General features: G+C 31.8%; 3 protein-coding genes across 4 annotated transcripts; all 3 read left to right on the top strand.

Annotated features, from left to right (window-relative positions):
• Positions 1-410: 410 nt before the first annotated feature.
• On the top strand, positions 411-2,412 carry LOC112766579 (uncharacterized). Of its 2 annotated transcripts, none has more exons than XM_025812474.3 (3): positions 411-602; positions 963-1,320; positions 1,565-2,412. In XM_025812474.3, the coding sequence occupies exons 2-3, from the start codon at positions 984-986 to the stop codon at positions 2,281-2,283; spliced, it is 1,056 nt and encodes a 351-aa protein (XP_025668259.1). In that variant the 5' UTR covers positions 411-602; positions 963-983; the 3' UTR covers positions 2,284-2,412. The 2 variants fall into 2 exon arrangements, with proteins under 2 accessions (XP_025668259.1, XP_025668258.1); XM_025812473.3 differs by having other exon boundaries at positions 959-1,320.
• Positions 2,413-4,879: 2,467 nt separating this feature from the next.
• LOC112765708 (uncharacterized) lies at positions 4,880-6,255 on the top strand. The gene is made up of 4 exons (XM_072223086.1): positions 4,880-4,945; positions 5,712-5,824; positions 5,911-5,968; positions 6,088-6,255. The coding sequence occupies exons 1-4, from the start codon at positions 4,880-4,882 to the stop codon at positions 6,244-6,246; spliced, it is 396 nt and encodes a 131-aa protein (XP_072079187.1). The 3' UTR covers positions 6,247-6,255.
• Positions 6,256-14,846: 8,591 nt separating this feature from the next.
• Positions 14,847-16,334, top strand: LOC140180994 (uncharacterized). Its single transcript, XM_072223085.1, has 2 exons — positions 14,847-15,012; positions 15,541-16,334. Exons 1-2 carry the CDS (start codon positions 14,847-14,849, stop codon positions 16,203-16,205), a joined length of 831 nt encoding a protein of 276 aa, XP_072079186.1. The 3' UTR covers positions 16,206-16,334.
• The last annotated feature ends 1,519 nt before the right edge of the window (positions 16,335-17,853 follow it).

Genomic DNA, 17,853 nt, shown 5'->3' with positions numbered 1-17,853 from the left:
CAATAAATTTTTAAATAAAATTTTGATTTAGAATAAATTTATCATTGACTTGTCAAAGAGTAACCAAAATAAACATGGTGCTTTGACTTTGGAGCTAACAGTCAAAAGGAAAAATTGAAGGTACAATAATAAATTAATAATTGAGCTATGAATGTATGGTATGACTGCAACTCAGCAATGATAGTTCTAATTAAAAATAAATATATAAATATATATCCTTCAATAATTGGGAGTGTGGGACACCGTTTTAATTTTTCAAAAATGTTTTTTGTTAAATAAATTAGTCTTTCTATTAATTTTAATAAAATTTTCAACATGTACACTAAATAAATAATTTTTAATAAATTAAAGGTATTATTAAAAAATTAATCTCTTCCATAAGAAAATCTATCTTTTTTTATCTTTTAGAAATGTATTCTATCTAACATTTTTAAAATTTAATTTGAGTGATTATTCAAAAATTTATTAGAACAAAGAGTTTTTTTGGTCAGAGGAAACGAATTCTAGGAATATTTTTTTTCTTTTTAAAAGCACAGGCCCAAAGAGAAAGAGAGAGAAGAAGAAGAAGAAGAAGAAGAAGAAACACTTGGACCAAAGAAAAGGTTTGTAAATCACGTAAAGCAGCAATAGATTTTTTTGATCAAATTGAAAAAGATAAATGAGAATATGTTAGGAGAAAGAGAAGTCTTTGAGTTTGTATATTATGGTGTTTGTTACTTGTTATTATGCTGATACTTCATAAGTTGCCCACCATGTGTTTGATATAAGTTCCCAATCACGTCACTCCCTTGTTTTCTTATGAATAATTACTATTTTAAGAAGATATATTGACTTATCAATCATTTGATCTTTATTTTCTACTTTGATTGTCAACAATGTAGCTTTTTGTTAACGATTTTACGTTCATTGATTCAATCACATGACTTGGTTTTTGTTTAATGCGTGGTTGGTGTCTAAGGTAGTTGGACAAACCCCATTTTGTTATGGATATAGCACATTACTATTTGGATGGCAATGCTGATGCTGTGGAGTTTTGTCCACATGATTCGTACCACCATGTTCTGGCTGCCTCCACATACAATCTCCAAGAAGGTGACCGTCCCAGTCGACATGGAAGCATTTCTCTCTTCAGTGTTGATGGCAGTGACATAGCTGGTGGTGATGACCACCTTGACTTGGTTTGCAGTGTGGAGACCTCTGGCATTTTCGACATAAAGTGGAGCCCGCCCGGACAGCATTCAAATCCTTTTCTTTCTCAAGCTGATGCTGATGGATACTTGAGAATTCATGTGCTGGAAAGTAGCTGTAACGGGGTTGAAGGTATTGATATATTCTTCATTAAGCTTCCTTAACACTATTTGAATATTTCAAAACCAATCCAACTTTAGATCTTCATTTCTTTCTAAGCTTGATAGCAGGTATTATTCGTAATTGTAGCACTTTTGTTTTCAATTACAATAATAGTGCACTAGGATTTGGTTTCTCTATGACATAAGTTTCTATTTTGCCAAGGAATGTTTCTAATAAGAGTTTTTTCAATTGATAAATATTGATGCTATGGCAGGGATTAATTTAAAGCATATGATCAGTGAAAAAATCAGCGACTCTATGTGCTTGTACCTGGACTGGAACCCTTCAGGCACATCCATGACAGTGGGGCTTTCTGATGGCTCTGTATCCATTGTTTCTTTCCTTGAATCCAAGTTGGAAATACAAGAAGAATGGAAGGCACATGACTTTGAACTCTGGACAACCGCATTTGATATCCACCAACCAAATTTGGTATATACTGGCTCTGATGATTGTAAATTCAGTTGTTGGGATTTAAGGGATGGTCCTTCCAATCTGGTATTTCAGAATTCCAAAGCTCATAAAATGGGTGTTTGTTGCATTCAAAAGAGTTCTCATGATCCAAATAGCTTAGTAACCGGTAGCTACGATGAAACCTTGAGGGTATGGGACTTGAGAACAATCTCAAAACCTGTTAATGAGACTTCAATTGGCTTAGGGGGAGGAGTTTGGAGGGTGAAGCACCATCCCTACATTCCAAACTTGGTCTTGGCTGCATGTATGCACAATGGTTTTGCAATTGTTTCCATCAAGGGCAACGAAGCGCAAGTGTTGGAAACTTACAAGAAGCATGATTCCCTTGCATATGGAGCAGATTGGCAGAAAGGTGAAGCAAATCAGAGAGTTGAGAGAACCAAACCAATTGTGGCTACTTGCTCATTCTATGACAAACTTGTTCGAGTATGGAAGCCAGAAAATGAGATTAACTTGTAAGCTTTATGCTTAATGTTTGTAGCAATCTGGAAAAAAATGTAATGCTTAACTATTTATTTGTTGAATCATATGATTGCAGGAAGGTTGGAAGCATGAGTGACACAAAGCATTTCCACTTTTTTATTATTATTTCAAATCCCTTATTTATTGATTCCTTAACCTAATCAATGAAGAAAAAGATAATGATCATCATTATTTTAGGATTTTACTAATTTCATCAAAGAGATAATCTACATAAGAGACTAAGTTAATTTACTTTATTATAAAACTCATGACTAAATTAATTATTGAATAACAATTAAAATAAAGTTTATCGATATATGTTGGTGAAGAAAATTCAAAAGCTATTGGACCATATCGGCACGACGTTGTTATTGTCATTTTATTAACAATGTCAAAGTAGATAATTATAAAACTCGACTTAATTAATCAATTTTAAAAATTTTAAGGATTAAATTGATTAGCTAGATAATTTATTAGTGTTAAATTTAATTTTTGTTTGATTCTAAAGTATTTTTCAAAAAAAAATTACGGATGAAAAAAATTATTTAACAGTTGTTAAAAAAAGTATTCCATCGTTTAATAGTTGTGCAAAAGAAAATTATGAACGGAAAACATTGTTTAATTGTTAAAAAAAAATCAACTATAATCTACTTCTAAAGTTTTTATTAAAAAGAAATTAGTTAAAAAAAAAAAGTGATGGTTTATGAGCAAAACATACCACGTCATGTGGGTCGAGAGTACAGCAGCCTGTTAACCCTTTACCCTCTAGCCTACATCCAAGTCCCGAGACCCAACTCTCAACTTGGAGAGGATAGGACAGCATATTGCAAACCCATTTAGCCCAACCAAGAATATCCAAACCCATGTTTCATCACAATAATACCCCCACTCAGGTCACAAGCTTGCGTTATTAAGTTCGAAAAATGTTACACCTTCTCATAAGTTTTATAAACCCGTGTGCTCTAATATATATGACCGAGGTGAGACTTGTCAAGCGAAGAATTTAGAACAACGTTATAAATATTTGAATAAAAAAATTGATCTCTAAAATCTATTTTTAAAATATATATATCTGATTCTTTTTGCCTCATTTTTAAATTTTTTAGAAGCTTATTTATTGTTAATATTTTTTGTAAATTTTTTTGTCAATAATATAAATTTTCGAGTACCATTTTAGTAGTTTATTTTTGATAATTATAAAACTCGACCTAATTAATAAAATTTAAAAGTTATAAGGAGATTTATTTGTTGTTAATATTTTTTGTCAACAATATAAATTTTGGAATACTATTTTACTAGTTTATTCTAAATAGTTATAAAATTCGACTTAATTAATGAATTTTAAAAGTTATAAAGATTAAATTGATTAGCTATAAATTTTATTAGTGTGAAATATAATTTTTATTTGATTTTAAAATTTTGTTTTCCAAAAAAATATGAATAGAAAAGATTATTTAATGGTTGTGTAAAAGAAAATATATGAAGACAATTTTTTTTAATTGTTGTTAAAAAAATTCAATTATTAAAAAAATAAAAGGCCAATTGGCCAAAAGGGCTGGTGTAGTGACCTGAAATCCCTCTTTATTGTCGTGAATCAGGCACAACCGAGGCCCAACTCGGTACGAGAGAACAGGTCAGCAAACACCCATTCAAGCCCAATTGTATAGTAATGATGCCAATGCTTGGCAAACATCATTGCGTCTCATTAATTATATAAACGCTTATTCTTCAATATACATCACCGATGTGGGACTTCAAACTTAACGGCGGAAACCGAATCCACCAAAACCAGCAACGTAACCATCGTCTCACTCTACTCCAACTACCTCCGCAACCGTCTTCGCGCTTTCTACCCCTTCCATCCATCCAATCTCCTCCGCTTCCTCTCCAACCTCGCCGCTCCTTTCCGATCAATCCACCACCGCCAATGCATACCTCTTCCTCTCCCTTCCAATTTCCGCGACTCTTCCATGTATGCTCATTTTCATTTTCCGATAACTTCTAACTGAATTGAAACCAATGTCACGTGCTTCGATTCTACTCGTGAATTTAATTTCTCCGCGTTGTATAATTCTTTTTTTTTCACGTGCAATGAATGCTAGGTTTAGGTTTTGATTATGATGATGTTATCTTGCAGGATCATAAAGGAATCTAGAGTGCATGGTGTATTGGAGGATATACTGGAACATGTTTTGTTGAACTTGCATAGTATAGAGAAGAATCTCCAGTTTTGGCAATCTAAATCAGAGGTTTTATTTTATTGTTTTCATTCGTTATTATCATGATTTTGTTTTGATACACTCTTTAAGATTTACAGTTTTTCAGCATCTTTAGTCATGATATTCAAATATGTGTGTGCTCTGCAAATATTTATGCTTGTAACTTGTTTATGTGTTCAGAAATCGGATGCTAGTAAATTTTCAACCTGTATTTGGCAATTTTTTTTCCATATTTAACCTTTTCTTCCTGGAACCAACATTCACTTTTCAGACTGATTCTTCTGTTGATGGAAGCTATTCAATTCCACTACTGTTTAAGAAGCTGCCGGAAATAAATCAGGAGGATTCCCAGTGGACAGATTGTGAAATCAGGGATGCTAGATGCTATCAATTCTATATATCAAAATTTACAAAAGCTGGATTCTTACATATCTGTTCTTGTAAGAGCTTCTATCTTATGATGTCTTGTCAATTTCTCAAGGAGATGACTGTCATAAATTTTTGCTTATATTTGTATGGTAGTTGAGAAAGTGTTTATATATTAGAGTTCTATTAATAAAACTGGCCTTCTAATGGTTAAACTGTGTATAAAGTATAAATTGTAAACTATTTGTTGGACTTTATAATTCATGAGTACATACATGCTCGATACTACTTGAGCCTCTATAGTCTCTCCTCCCTCCAACCTTGCCTCCTTGGCTCCTTAGAGGCTGTTGAAATGGAAAAATTGTCTTGTCTTCTATATTCTTCCTGCCTCTCCTCTCCATTCAAAGAGAAGAATGGAACAATGATTGATATTTTCTATAGTCTAGTTGATTTGTGATGCACTTAGGTAGAATACAATTAAAATCCATCAGAGATAAGGACAATATTTAGATTGTTATTTCCCATCTTAATTTAAGCTTGTAATATTTTTATTTTATTTTATAAATTTAATTTTGATGCACCTGACAGTAAAAAAATTCTACACAATTGTCCAATCATATTCGTTCTTTTGGATAACCATTCACGCAATCAAACTAAAAGGTGGTTATTTTGCTGATGTGACAATACGTAATTGAATTCACGTGTAGAACTGCTTTACACTGACTGCTCATCAAAATTAAATTCTTTATTTTACTATCTAAATTTTACTTGTACTTATACTTCCATAATTCCTTGAAAGATAATAGCTTCAATTACTTGAATCCTTGCCTTTGCATAAAGCATTGTGTCCAGACATTTAATGTGTTTGATTTTCTGAAAGATATTCTCAACAAGGTTCCTGATTTAGGTGGTTCTGGTGCGACGGGTGATGATCGTTCTATCCCTAAGAGGAGGTTTGTGCTTTGCTTGATTCTGTTGTTTGTTATTTTGAAAATGTTCTATTCTCGCTGAATTTTGTTTATCTTATATCTTACATCAGGAAAGTTGCGGAAGGTGATGATAATGACAGCGATGAGGAGCAAAAGAGAAATAAGATGGTAATGTATCAAATGTTTTAAATTACTTCAAATTAGAAGTTATATGACTTCTCCTTTTTCTTGTATGAATCCGCAGTAATATATCAGTTTTTTTTTATGTTATCTTATAATTTGTGCAGCTAGAGGCCAGAAATACTAGTGGCAGAGGAAGGGGTAGGGGGAGAGGTAGAGGTCGTGGCCGAGGACATAGAACAGCAGATCATGATTATGAAATGATTTCACATGTCAAGTTTGAAGATGAATATGATGTATTGAAGCAAAATGGCAAGCACACATAGCAGTGAAAGCCCGGAAAATTTGTTGGAACATGAAGAAGTTAAGCCGAGTTTGTCAGTTAGCAGGCCGGCCGAAACGTGTGTAAGGAATATCGAATGAAGAGAAGAGAAATGAAAATATAGATTAGAAATATAAGCGGTGAAAATTTAAAATTAAATAAAAAAATTATGTATATAATAACAATAATAGGAAGCTTGCTACACATACAAGCCTTTTTGGTTTACAAGCTATATAAGTTGCTTCAAGTCCAAGAAAAAAACACGCACACCACTCTTTTAGAATCAAGCGTCCAACGCACGCGCCTTAATCACATTTCCACAACACGTTCACTCTTCCTCTTCTTCCTCAATCAAAACGCAAACCGTCAAGATTTAAGGAACATTCAAAACAAACTAAGATTCTAGAGAAACGTTCCAACTCTTCGCGAAAAGTAGAAGAAATCAAGAAAAAAAGATACAAATCTCCATAAAAAATCACCAGAAAAAACGAAGAAACATTATTCAAGATATGATTTTACTGTTCTTCTAGGTTTTTCTTCTAGATTGTCTCTGTCATGTGCCTCATCCTTAACCAGCAAAACATTAAAAGATTTCAAGAAGAAATATACTGTATCCCCTTGTTTTGGGTGTATTTCTGTAACCGTTTGGGTGAATTTCTGTAATCTTTTCTGTAACCGTTTAGGTGTATTTCTGTAACCATTTGGGTGTATTTATGTAATCGTTTTGGTGTATTTATGAAGTTCCATTATCTTCAAAACGATTTCAAAGCTTGATTTCAGAAATCATGAAAATAAAAAAAAAACGAAGCAAAGAGAGAACGCACGAAGGAGATCCAACAAATTTGGCAAGAAATTCGAAAAAAGAAACGAAATATTTTGAAAAATGGAAGTTATATATTTGCGCGTTAATTGATTTGAATAGATTTAAAAGTCTGTTAAAGAGGCACGTAACATAAGCAGCGCGTTTAGTGGGTTTCGTTCTCTTCAGACTTGTAAAGCTTGTAAATGCAAAATACTTGTATGTAGAGATTTTCTCTAATAATAATATTTTTTATTTAAATTATATTATTTTGTCAATTTTATTTTCTGTAGAAGCGAAAGATAGAAGAATGAGAGAAAAGAGGGAGAAAGATAAAGACGAAGAATGAGAATGAAAGTGAGAGTTTGTTAATTTTGGAAGAAAAAATTTATTTTAATTGTAAAAAAATATCCGATGACATATTTTGATTTGTCAAATTACTAATATAAAATATAAATTATATATAGAGTAAAAATAGTAGAGAGAAATAAAAAAATGGAGGTAGATGAGAGAATTTAAGAAGGGAGTTTATTAATTTTGAAAAAAAATATTTTCTCTCAATTTTAATAAGAAAGTGTCATGTGATACATTTGATTATTAAATTAGATAGTAATATATGATACATAATATAGGTATATTTCAATTTTAATTTTAATATTTCAATTTTAATTTTAATGCAATTAAAGAATGTCATTTTGCATATTTTAATTGTCAAATTAGTAATTAGTCATTGATATTGATAATGATATTTAAAATAGATAGAGTGGTGAAGGAATGAGAGAAATAGAAAAAGAAAGAGGGAGGAGAGGAGAACTCTTTTAATTTTGGAGGAAAAGATTTGATTTCAATTGTAACGAGGGAGTGAAATGTGGCATATTTTTGTTGTAAAATTACTAAATTAGTAAAGAGAAGGAAATAATTCTTTAATTTTAGAGGAAAATATTTAATTTCATTTACAATAAGACAATGTTATGTGGTACATTTTGATTGTAAAACTAATAAGAAAGATGAGAGAATTTCTTAATTTTAGAAGAAAAAATTTGATTCCAATTACAATGAGAAATTGTGGACTGCATTATTCATTATACCTAGTTTATAGTTGACTTTTTAAAAATTACTTATACCTAGCTTATACTTTACTTTTAAGGGAAATTCTATGGGGTTAAAGTATATATTATATTGCATCTTTTCCATTCCTCTTAAGAACTAGGAAGCTTAAGGGCAAATATATGAACATCTTCATTGCTCATGAACACAATTTTTAAAAGTAATTAATATATTGTGTTTGCCAAAAATCATTTCATGGACCGTTTCCTTCTGAATATAACTATGAAAAGTATAGAAGAAGAAAATAAAGGTGATTGATAAATAACTCACAATAACTCAAGAGTCAAGACCGAAAAAGAAATAACACTCATAATAACTTGGGGATTCGGTTAATAAATTCACTATCATGTCATAGTAGTACTAAAATTTTTGCTGCAATTTTACAGTATATATCGTTATCAGTACAGAAGATATCATTACATGACCCCCAAAAAGAAAATGCACGAGATGAGTCATCTTTGTTAACAAATATCCCAATTCATAGTCTTTGCTTCAAAACATTCTCATTCTAAATAAGTACAAACTCAAAGCATACCATTAATATTTCATTTTCCAAAGGAAGTGGAATAAAATAACACAACTTTAAGGTGTATATAGTATATAGTACCATAATAAGTTAATTAATAATATGGATCCACATCTACCTCAGTTGATAATGGGACATAGCTTGTGCAAGTTAGGGGTGCACAAGACCCGGTCTGGCCCGAAGATCCGGACCGGGTCCGATGACTTCGAGATTAATTTGGTTCGGTTTCGTTATGATCCGGTCAGACCCGAAATTTTAATTGATGGTCCCGATTATTTATTAAATCGGGTTCGGGCCAAGCCTCGGGTCACCTGGTTTCGACCCGTTGGACCCGTGTAGTTGTTTACTACTTAATATTTTGTTGTTATTGGTTGGTATGACAATATAAATTATTATTATTATGTTAATCTTGTGTTGGTTGTTAACTTTGTTTTAATTGTCTTTTGAACTTTGAATGTTTAATGTGTAATTGATATAATTATTATTATGAAACTTTAAATTATTATTATTAGATTCTAAATTATTATTATGTGAATGTTGCAATGTTATGGAATAATTATTTTCCAAAATTTAGAGGTTTAAAAGATGTAGAATCTAATTTTTGGTGATGTCGTGATAAACTTGATCAAGACCCGGGCTTCACCCGGTTTAGACCCGGCTTAAGTGTGGCCCGAAAGTAACACGATTTCATCGGGTCTAGGATCGGGTAAGGGTCTCATAAATAGACCCGATCATTATTTAGGGTCGGGTTCGGGTCACGGCAAACCCGGCTTCACCCGGCCCCATGTGCACCCCTAGTGCAAGTTAAGAAATAACAACGACAATTAAGATTTGAAAGAACACATTATCCTATTTGTAGGTGAAATCCAAACCCCCACAAATGGCACTATCCAAAAAGATTAGACAGTGATAACTGATACCAGGCCATGTGGGTCGAGAGTGCAGCAGCCTGTTAACTCTTTACCCTCTAGCTTACACCCAAGTCCCGAGATCCAACTCTCATCTTGGAGAGGACATGACAGCATATTGCAAACCCATTTAGCCCAACGAAGAATATCCAAATCCATGTTCCATCACAATAATGCCCCCGCTCAGGTCACAAGCTCGCGTTATTAAGTTCGAAAAATGTTACACCTTCTCATAAGTTTTATAAACCCGTGTGCTCTAATATATATGACCGAAGTGAGACTTGTCAAGCGAAGAATTTAGAACAATGTTATAAATATTTGAATAAAAAATTTGATCTCTAAAATCTATTTTTAAAATATATATATCTGATTCTTTTCGCCTCATTTTTAAAATTTTTAGAAGCTTATTTATTGTTAATATTTTTTGTAAATTTTTTTGTCAATAATATAAATTTTCGAGTACCATTTTAGTAGTTTATTTTAGATAATTATAAAACTCGACCTAATTAATGAAATTTAAAAGTTATAAGGAGATTTATTTATTGTTAATATTTTTTGTGAATTTTTTTGTCAACAATATAAATTTTGGATTACTATTTTACTAGTTTATTCTAGATAGTTATAAAATTCGACTTAATTAATGAATTTTAAAAGTTATAAAGATTAAATTGATTAGCTATAAATTTTATTAGTGTGAAATATAATTTTTATTTGATTTTAAAATTTTGTTTTCCAAAAAAATATGAATAGAAAAGATTATTTAATGGTTGTGCAAAAGAAAATATATGAAGACAATTTTTTTTAATTGTTGTTAAAAAAATTCAATTAATAAAAAAAATGAAAGGCGGGCTGGTGTAGTGACCCATTTTCCCTCTTTATTGTTGTGAGTCAAGCACAACCGAGGCCCAACTCGGTACGAGAAAACAGGTCAACAAACACCCATTCAAGCCCAATTGTATAATAGTGATGCCAATGCTTGGCAGACATCATTGCTTCTCATTAATTATATAAACTCTTGTTCTTCAATATACATCACCGATGTGGGACTTCAAACTTAATGGCGGAAACCGAATCCACCAAAACCAGCAACGTAACCATCGTCTCACTCTACTCCAACTACCTCCGCAACCGTCTTCGCGCTTTCTACCCCTTCCATCCATCCAATCTCCTCCGCTTCCTCTCCAACCTCGCCGCTCCTTTCCGATCAATCCACCACCGCCAATGCATATATACCTCTTCCTCTCCCTTCCAATTTCCGCGACTCTTCCATGTATGCTCATTTTCATTTTCCGATAACTTCTAACTGAATTAAAATCAATGTCACGTGCTTCGATTCTACTCGTGAATTTAATTTCTCCGCGTTGTATAATTCTTTTTTTTTTCACGTGCAATGAATGCTAGGTTTAGGTTTTGATTATGATGATGTTATCTTGCAGGATCATAAAGGAATCTAGAGTGCATGGTGTATTGGAGGATATACGGGAACATGTTTTGTTGAACTTGCATAGTATAGAGAAGAATCTCCAGTTTTGGCAATCTAAATCAGAGGTTTTATTTTATTTTATTGTTTTCATTCGTTATTATCATGGTTTTGTTTTGATACACTCTTTAAGATTTACAGTTTTTCAGCATCTTTAGTCATGATATTCAAATATGTGTGTGTTCTGCAAATATTTATGCTTGTAACTTGTTTATGTGTTCAGAAATCGGATGCTAGTAAATTTTCAACCTGTATTTGGCAATTTTTTTTCCATATTTAACCTTTTCTTCCTGGAACCAACATTCACTTTTCAGACTGATTCTTCTGTTGATGGAAGCTATTCAATTCCACTACTGTTTAAGAAGCTGCCGGAAATAAATCAGGAGGATTCCCAGTGGACAGATTGTGAAATCAGGGATGCTATCAATTCTATATATCAAAACTTACAAAAGCTGGATTCTTACATATCTGTTCTTGTAAGAGCTTCTATCTTATGATGTCTTGTCAAATTCTCAAGGAGATGACTGTCATAAATTTTTGCTTATATTTGTATGGTAGCTGAGAAAGTGTTTATATATTAGAGTTCTACTAATAAAAGTATAAAACTGGCCTTCTAATGGTTAAACTGTGTATAAAGTATAAATTGTAAACTATTTGTAACTTAAGATTGTGAGCAAGAATAAAAAAGGATCTATTCCTCATAAGTTCATCGTTCAATTTCCAGCAGCTAATTCTTTTAGTATTGGTAATTTTTATTTCCATTGCTGTTTAGCACTCGTGAACTCATAGCTATTTTTCTTCTGTAACATTTACAAAAGACACACTACGGAGTCCTCTAAAGGAATTGCTGTTTAATCACTATGTATTACTAGAGTCTCCTTGTCTCAGATATCGGAATGATAGATATTTGTTGGTGATTAACTGATTATAGTTTTCAAATGTGGTTTTTCCCAGAGTTGGCTTACCAAACTTTTCATCTTGTTATTTTATCACATTCTCTCCCTGTCTCTCCTGTCTTCACCTGTGAACCAACTGTTAGGACCCTTTTTCTTAACTTTGTGAATTGTGAAGAAGTTAATTAGTAAACCCTACCATCAGGTGTTATTTGTTGGACTTTATAATTCATGAGTACATACATGCTTGATACTACTTGAGCCTCTATAGTCTCTCCTCCCTCCAACCTTGCCTCCTTGGCTCCTTAGAGGCTGTTGAAATGGAGAACAATGAGTTGAACAATGAATCAACTATTTGTTAGGGTAAAACTAGTTGGTTTACGAATGACTTTGACAAAATTCTTTGCTAGAATTTTTTGTTTCTATTTTTTTTCAGGTTACCAACCACAGAAAACCAAGGAAAATAACCCAATATTGGATCGGCTATACATGTGGTGCAATTGGTCTGTCTGCCTGTTCCATTTGGCTCTTGCGACATAGTAGTTTGATGGGAAGTTCTGATCTTGATAATTGGGTTCAAAAAGCAAAGGATTCTACAGTTGGCTTTTATAAGGATCACGTGGAACAACCGGTACTGTTCTTGACTAATACTAACTATCATGCATTCCCCCCCCCTCGCGAAAAGTAGAAGAAATCAAGAAGAAAAGATATAAATCTCCATAAAAAATCACTAAATACTAACTATCATGCATTCCCCCCCAACTCTTCGCGAAGAGTAGAAGAAATCAAGAAGAAAAGATATAAATCTCCATAAAAAATCACTAAAAAAAACGAAGAAACATTATTCAAGATACTGTTTTACTGTTCCTCTAGGTTTTTCTTCTAGATTGTCTCTGTCATATGCCTCATCCATAATCAGCAAAATATTAAAAGATTTCAAAAAGAAATATACTGTCTCCCCCTCTTTTGGGTGTATTTCTTAAATCCTTTGGGTGTATTGCTGTAATCCTTTAGGTGTATTTCTGTAACCGTTTGAGTGTATTTCTGTAATCCTTTCTGTAACCGTTTGGGTGTATTTATGTAATCGTTTGGGTGTATTTCTGAAGTTCCATTATCTTTAAAACGATTTCAAAACTTGATTTCAGAAACCATGAAAATCGAAAAAAAACGAAGCAAAGAGAGAACGCACGAAGGAGATTCAACAAATTTGGCAAGAAACTCGAAAAAAGAAACGAAATCTTTTGAAAAATAGAAGTTATATATTTGCGCGTTAATTGATTTGAATAGATTTAAAAGTCTGTTAAAGAGGCACGTCACATAAGCAACGCGTTTAGTGGGTTTCGTTCTCTTCAGACTTGTAAAGCTTGTAAACGCAAAACACTTGTATGTAGAGATTTTCTCTAATAATAATATTTTTTATTTAAATTATATTATTTTGTCAATTTTATTTTCTGTAGAAGAGAAAGATAGAAGAATGAGAGAAAAGAGAGAGAAAGATAAAGATGAAGAATGAGAATGAGAGTGAGAGTTTGTTAATTTTGGAAGAAAAATTTTATTTTAATTGTAAAAAAATATCCGATGACATATTTTGATTTGTCAAATTACTAATATAAAATATAAATTATATATAGAGTAAAAATAGTAGAGAGAAATAAAAAAATGGAGATAGATGAGAGAATTTAAGAAGGGAGTTTATTAATTTTGAAAAAAAAAATTTCTCTCGATTTTAATAAGAAAGTGTCATGTGATACATTTGATTATTAAATTAGATAGTAATATATAATACATAATATAGATATATTTCAATTTTAATTTTAATATTTCAATTTTAATTTTAATGCAATAAAAGAATGTCATTTTGCATATTTTAATTGTCAAATTAGTAATTAGTCATTGATATTGATAATGATATTTAAAATAGATAGAGTGGTCGAAGAAATGAGAGAAATAGAAAAAGAAAGAGGGAGGAGAGGAGAACTCTTTTAATTTTGGAGGGAAAGATTTAATTTCAATTGCAACGAGGGAGTGACATGTGGCATATTTTTGTTGTAAAATTACTAAATTAGTAAAGAGAAGGAAATAATTCTTTAATTTTAGAGGGAAATATTTAATTTCAATTACAATGAGACAATGTTATATGGCACATTTTGATTGTAAAACAAGTAAGGAAGAGGGGAGAATTCCTTAATTTTGGAGAAAAAAATTTGATTCCAATTGCAATGAGAAATTGTGGACTGCATTATTCATTATACCTAGTTTATAGTTGACTTTTTAAAAATTACTTATACCTAGCTTATACTTTACTTTTAAGGGAAATTCTATGTGGTTAAAGTATATATTATATTGCATCTTTTCCATTCCTCTTAAGAACTAGGAAGCTTAAGGGCAACTATATGAACATCTTCATTGCTCATAAACACAATTTTTAAAAGTAATTAATATATTGTGTTTGCCAAAAATCATTTCATGGACCGTTTCCTTCTGAATATAACTCTATGAAAAGTATAGAAGAAGAAAATAAAGGTGATTGATAAATAACTCACAATAACTCAAGACCGAAAAAGAAATAACACTCATAATAACTTGGGGATTCGGTTAATAAATTCACTATCATGTCATAGTAGTACTAAAATTTTTGCTGCAATTTTACAGTATATATCGTTATCAGTACAGAAGATATCATTACATGACCCCCAAAAAGAAAATGGGCTCAATTTTTTGGAAATGGGGGCATGTGTGTGCTTTGCTCCGATATGATTTAGGGGTGAAACAGACATATTTGTGGGACAGGTTTTTTGTCAGTTTGGGCAGAAGGAAATCGGACCCTGCGTTTTTTTTGAATTTTAAATTTTTAGTAACAAATCGAATGGTCCGATTTGTTTGGGTGAGAGATGAAAATTCGTATGCATGAAATCGGACCCAACGATATCACAAGGAAGAATTTTGCATGCAACTCGGAGGGTCCGAGTTCCACTCCAAGCAGATACAAACGCAAAGAAATCGGACCGTGGGTTTTGCTTCCACTCCAAGCAGATACAAACGCAAAGAAATCGGACCGTGGGTTTTGCTTGCTGTCCTCGAAGGGTCCGAGTTCCTACTACCCTGAACCCACATTTTTGTTAGACACCTCCCACCCCCATATCATTCTCATACACCGGCATGGGTCCAATATCAATATTAAAAAGCGAAGAAAATGCATGAGATGAGTCATCTTTGTTAACAAATATCCCAATTCATAGTCTTTGCTTCAAAACATTCTCATTCTCAATAAGTACAAACTCAAAGCATACCATTAATATTTCATTTTCCAAAGGAAGTGGAATAAAATAACACAACTTTAAGGTGTATATAGTATAGTATATAGTACCATAATAAATTAATTAATAATATATATCCACATCTACCTCAGTTGATAATGAGACATAGCTTGTGCAAGTTAAGAAATAACAACGACAATTAAGCTTTGAAAGAACACATTATCCTATTTGTAGGTGAAATCCAAACCCCCACAAATGGCACTATCCAAAAAGATTAGACAGTAACTGATACATGTATAACTGACATCTTATTCTAATATTCTCTCAGATTTGGACTGGAACCCTTCAGGCACATCCATGACAGTGGGGCTTTCTGATGGCTCTGTATCCATTGTTTTTTTCCTTGAATCCAAGTTGGAAATACAAGAAGAATGGAAGGCACATGACTTTGAACTCTGGACAACCGCATTTGATATCCACCAACCAAATTTGGTATATACTGGCTCTGATGATTGTAAATTCAGTTGTTGGGATTTAAGGGATGGTCCTTCCAGTCTGGTATTTCAGAATTCCAAAGCTCACAAAATGGGTGTTTGTTGCATTCAAAAGAGTTCTCATGATCCAAATAGCTTAGTAACCGGTAGCTACGACGAAACCTTGAGGGTATGGGACTTGAGAACAATCTCAAAACCTGTTAATGAGACTTCAATTGGCTTAGGGGGAGGAGTTTGGAGGGTGAAGCACCATCCGTACATTCCAAACTTGGTCTTGGCTGCATGTATGCACAATGGTTTTGCAATTGTGTCCATCAAGGGCAACGAAGCGCAAGTGTTGGAAACTTACAAGAAGCATGATTCCCTGGCATATGGAGCAGATTGGCAGAAAGGTGAAGCAAATCACAGAGTTGAGAGAACCAAACCAATTGTGGCTACTTGCTCATTCTATGACAAACTTGTTCGGATATGGAAGCCAGAAAATGAGATTAACTTGTAAGCTTTATGCTTAATGTTTGTAGCAATCTGGAAAAAAATGTAATGCTTAACTATTTATTTGTTGAATCATATGATTGCAGGAAGGTTGGAAGCATGAGTGACACAAAGCATTTCCACTTTTTTATTATTATTTCAAATCCCTTATTTATTGATTCCTTAACCTAATCAATGAAGAAAAAGATAATGATCATCATTATTTTAGGATTTTACTAATTTCATCAAAGAAATAATCTACATAAGAGACTAAGTTAATTTACTTTATTATAAAACTCATGACTAAATTAATTATTGAATAACAATTAAAATAAAGTTTATCGATATATGTTGGTGAAAAAAATTCAAAAGATATTGGACCATATTGGCACGACGTTGTTATTGTCATTTTATTAACAATGTCAAAGTAGATAATTATAAAACTCGACTTAATTAATCAATTTTAAAAATTTTAAGGATTAAATTGATTAGCTAGATAATTTGTTAGTGTTAAATTTAATTTTTGTTTGATTCTAAAGTATTTTTCAAAAAAAAATTACGGATGAAAAAAATTATTTAACAGTTGTTAAAAAAAAGTATTCCATCGTTTAATAGTTGTGCAAAAGAAAATTATGAACGGAAAACATTGTTTAATTGTTAAAAAAAATTCAACTATAATCTACTTCTAAAGTTTTTATTAAAAAGAAATTAGTTAAAAAAAAAGTGATGGTTTATGAGCAAAACATACCAGGCCATGTGGGCCGAGGGTGCAGCAGCCTATTAACCCTTTACCCTCTCGCCTACACCCAAGTCCCGAGACCCAACTCTCAACTTGGAGAGGACAGGACAGCATATTGCAAATCCATTTAGCCCAACCAAGAATATCCAAACCCATGTTCCATCACAATAATGCCCCCACTCAGGTCACAAGCTTGCGATATTAAGTTCAAAAAATGTTACACCTTCTCATAAGTTTTATAAACCCGTGTGCTCTAATATATATGACCGAGGTGAGACTTGTCAAGCGAAGAATTTAGAACAATGTTATAAATATTTGAATAAAAAATTTGATCTCTAAAATCTATTTTTAAAATATATATATCTGATTCTTTTCGCCTCATTTTTAAATCTTTTAGAGGCTTATTTATTGTTAATATTTTTTGTAATTTTTTTTGTTAATAATATAAATTTTCGAGTACCATTTTAGTAGTTTATTTTAGATAATTATAAAACTCGACCTAGTTAATGAAATTTAAAATTTATAAGAAAGTTTATTTGTTGTTAATATTTTTTGTGAATTTTTTTGTCAACAATATAAATTTTGGAGTACTATTTTACTAGTTTATTCTAGATAGTTATAAAATTCGACTTAATTAATGAATTTTAAAAGTTATAAAGATTAAATTGATTAGCTATAAATTTCATTAGTGTGAAATTTAATTTTTATTTGATTTAAAATTTTGTTTTCCAAAAAAATATGAATAGAAAAAATTATTTAATGGTTGTGCAAAAGAAAATATATGAAGACAATTTTTTTTAATTGTTGTTAAAAAAATTTGATTATAAAAAAAAATAAAAGGCCAAATAGGCAATTTTTTTTAATTATTGTTAAAAAAATTTGATTATAAAAAAAAATAAAAGGCCAAATAGGCCAAAAGGGCACAACCGAGGCCCAA

Source organism: Arachis hypogaea, chromosome 17 (genome assembly GCF_003086295.3).
Source record: "Arachis hypogaea cultivar Tifrunner chromosome 17, arahy.Tifrunner.gnm2.J5K5, whole genome shotgun sequence".
NCBI lineage: Eukaryota > Viridiplantae > Streptophyta > Magnoliopsida > Fabales > Fabaceae > Arachis > Arachis hypogaea.
This window is presented reverse-complemented; position numbering and strand designations above follow the sequence as displayed.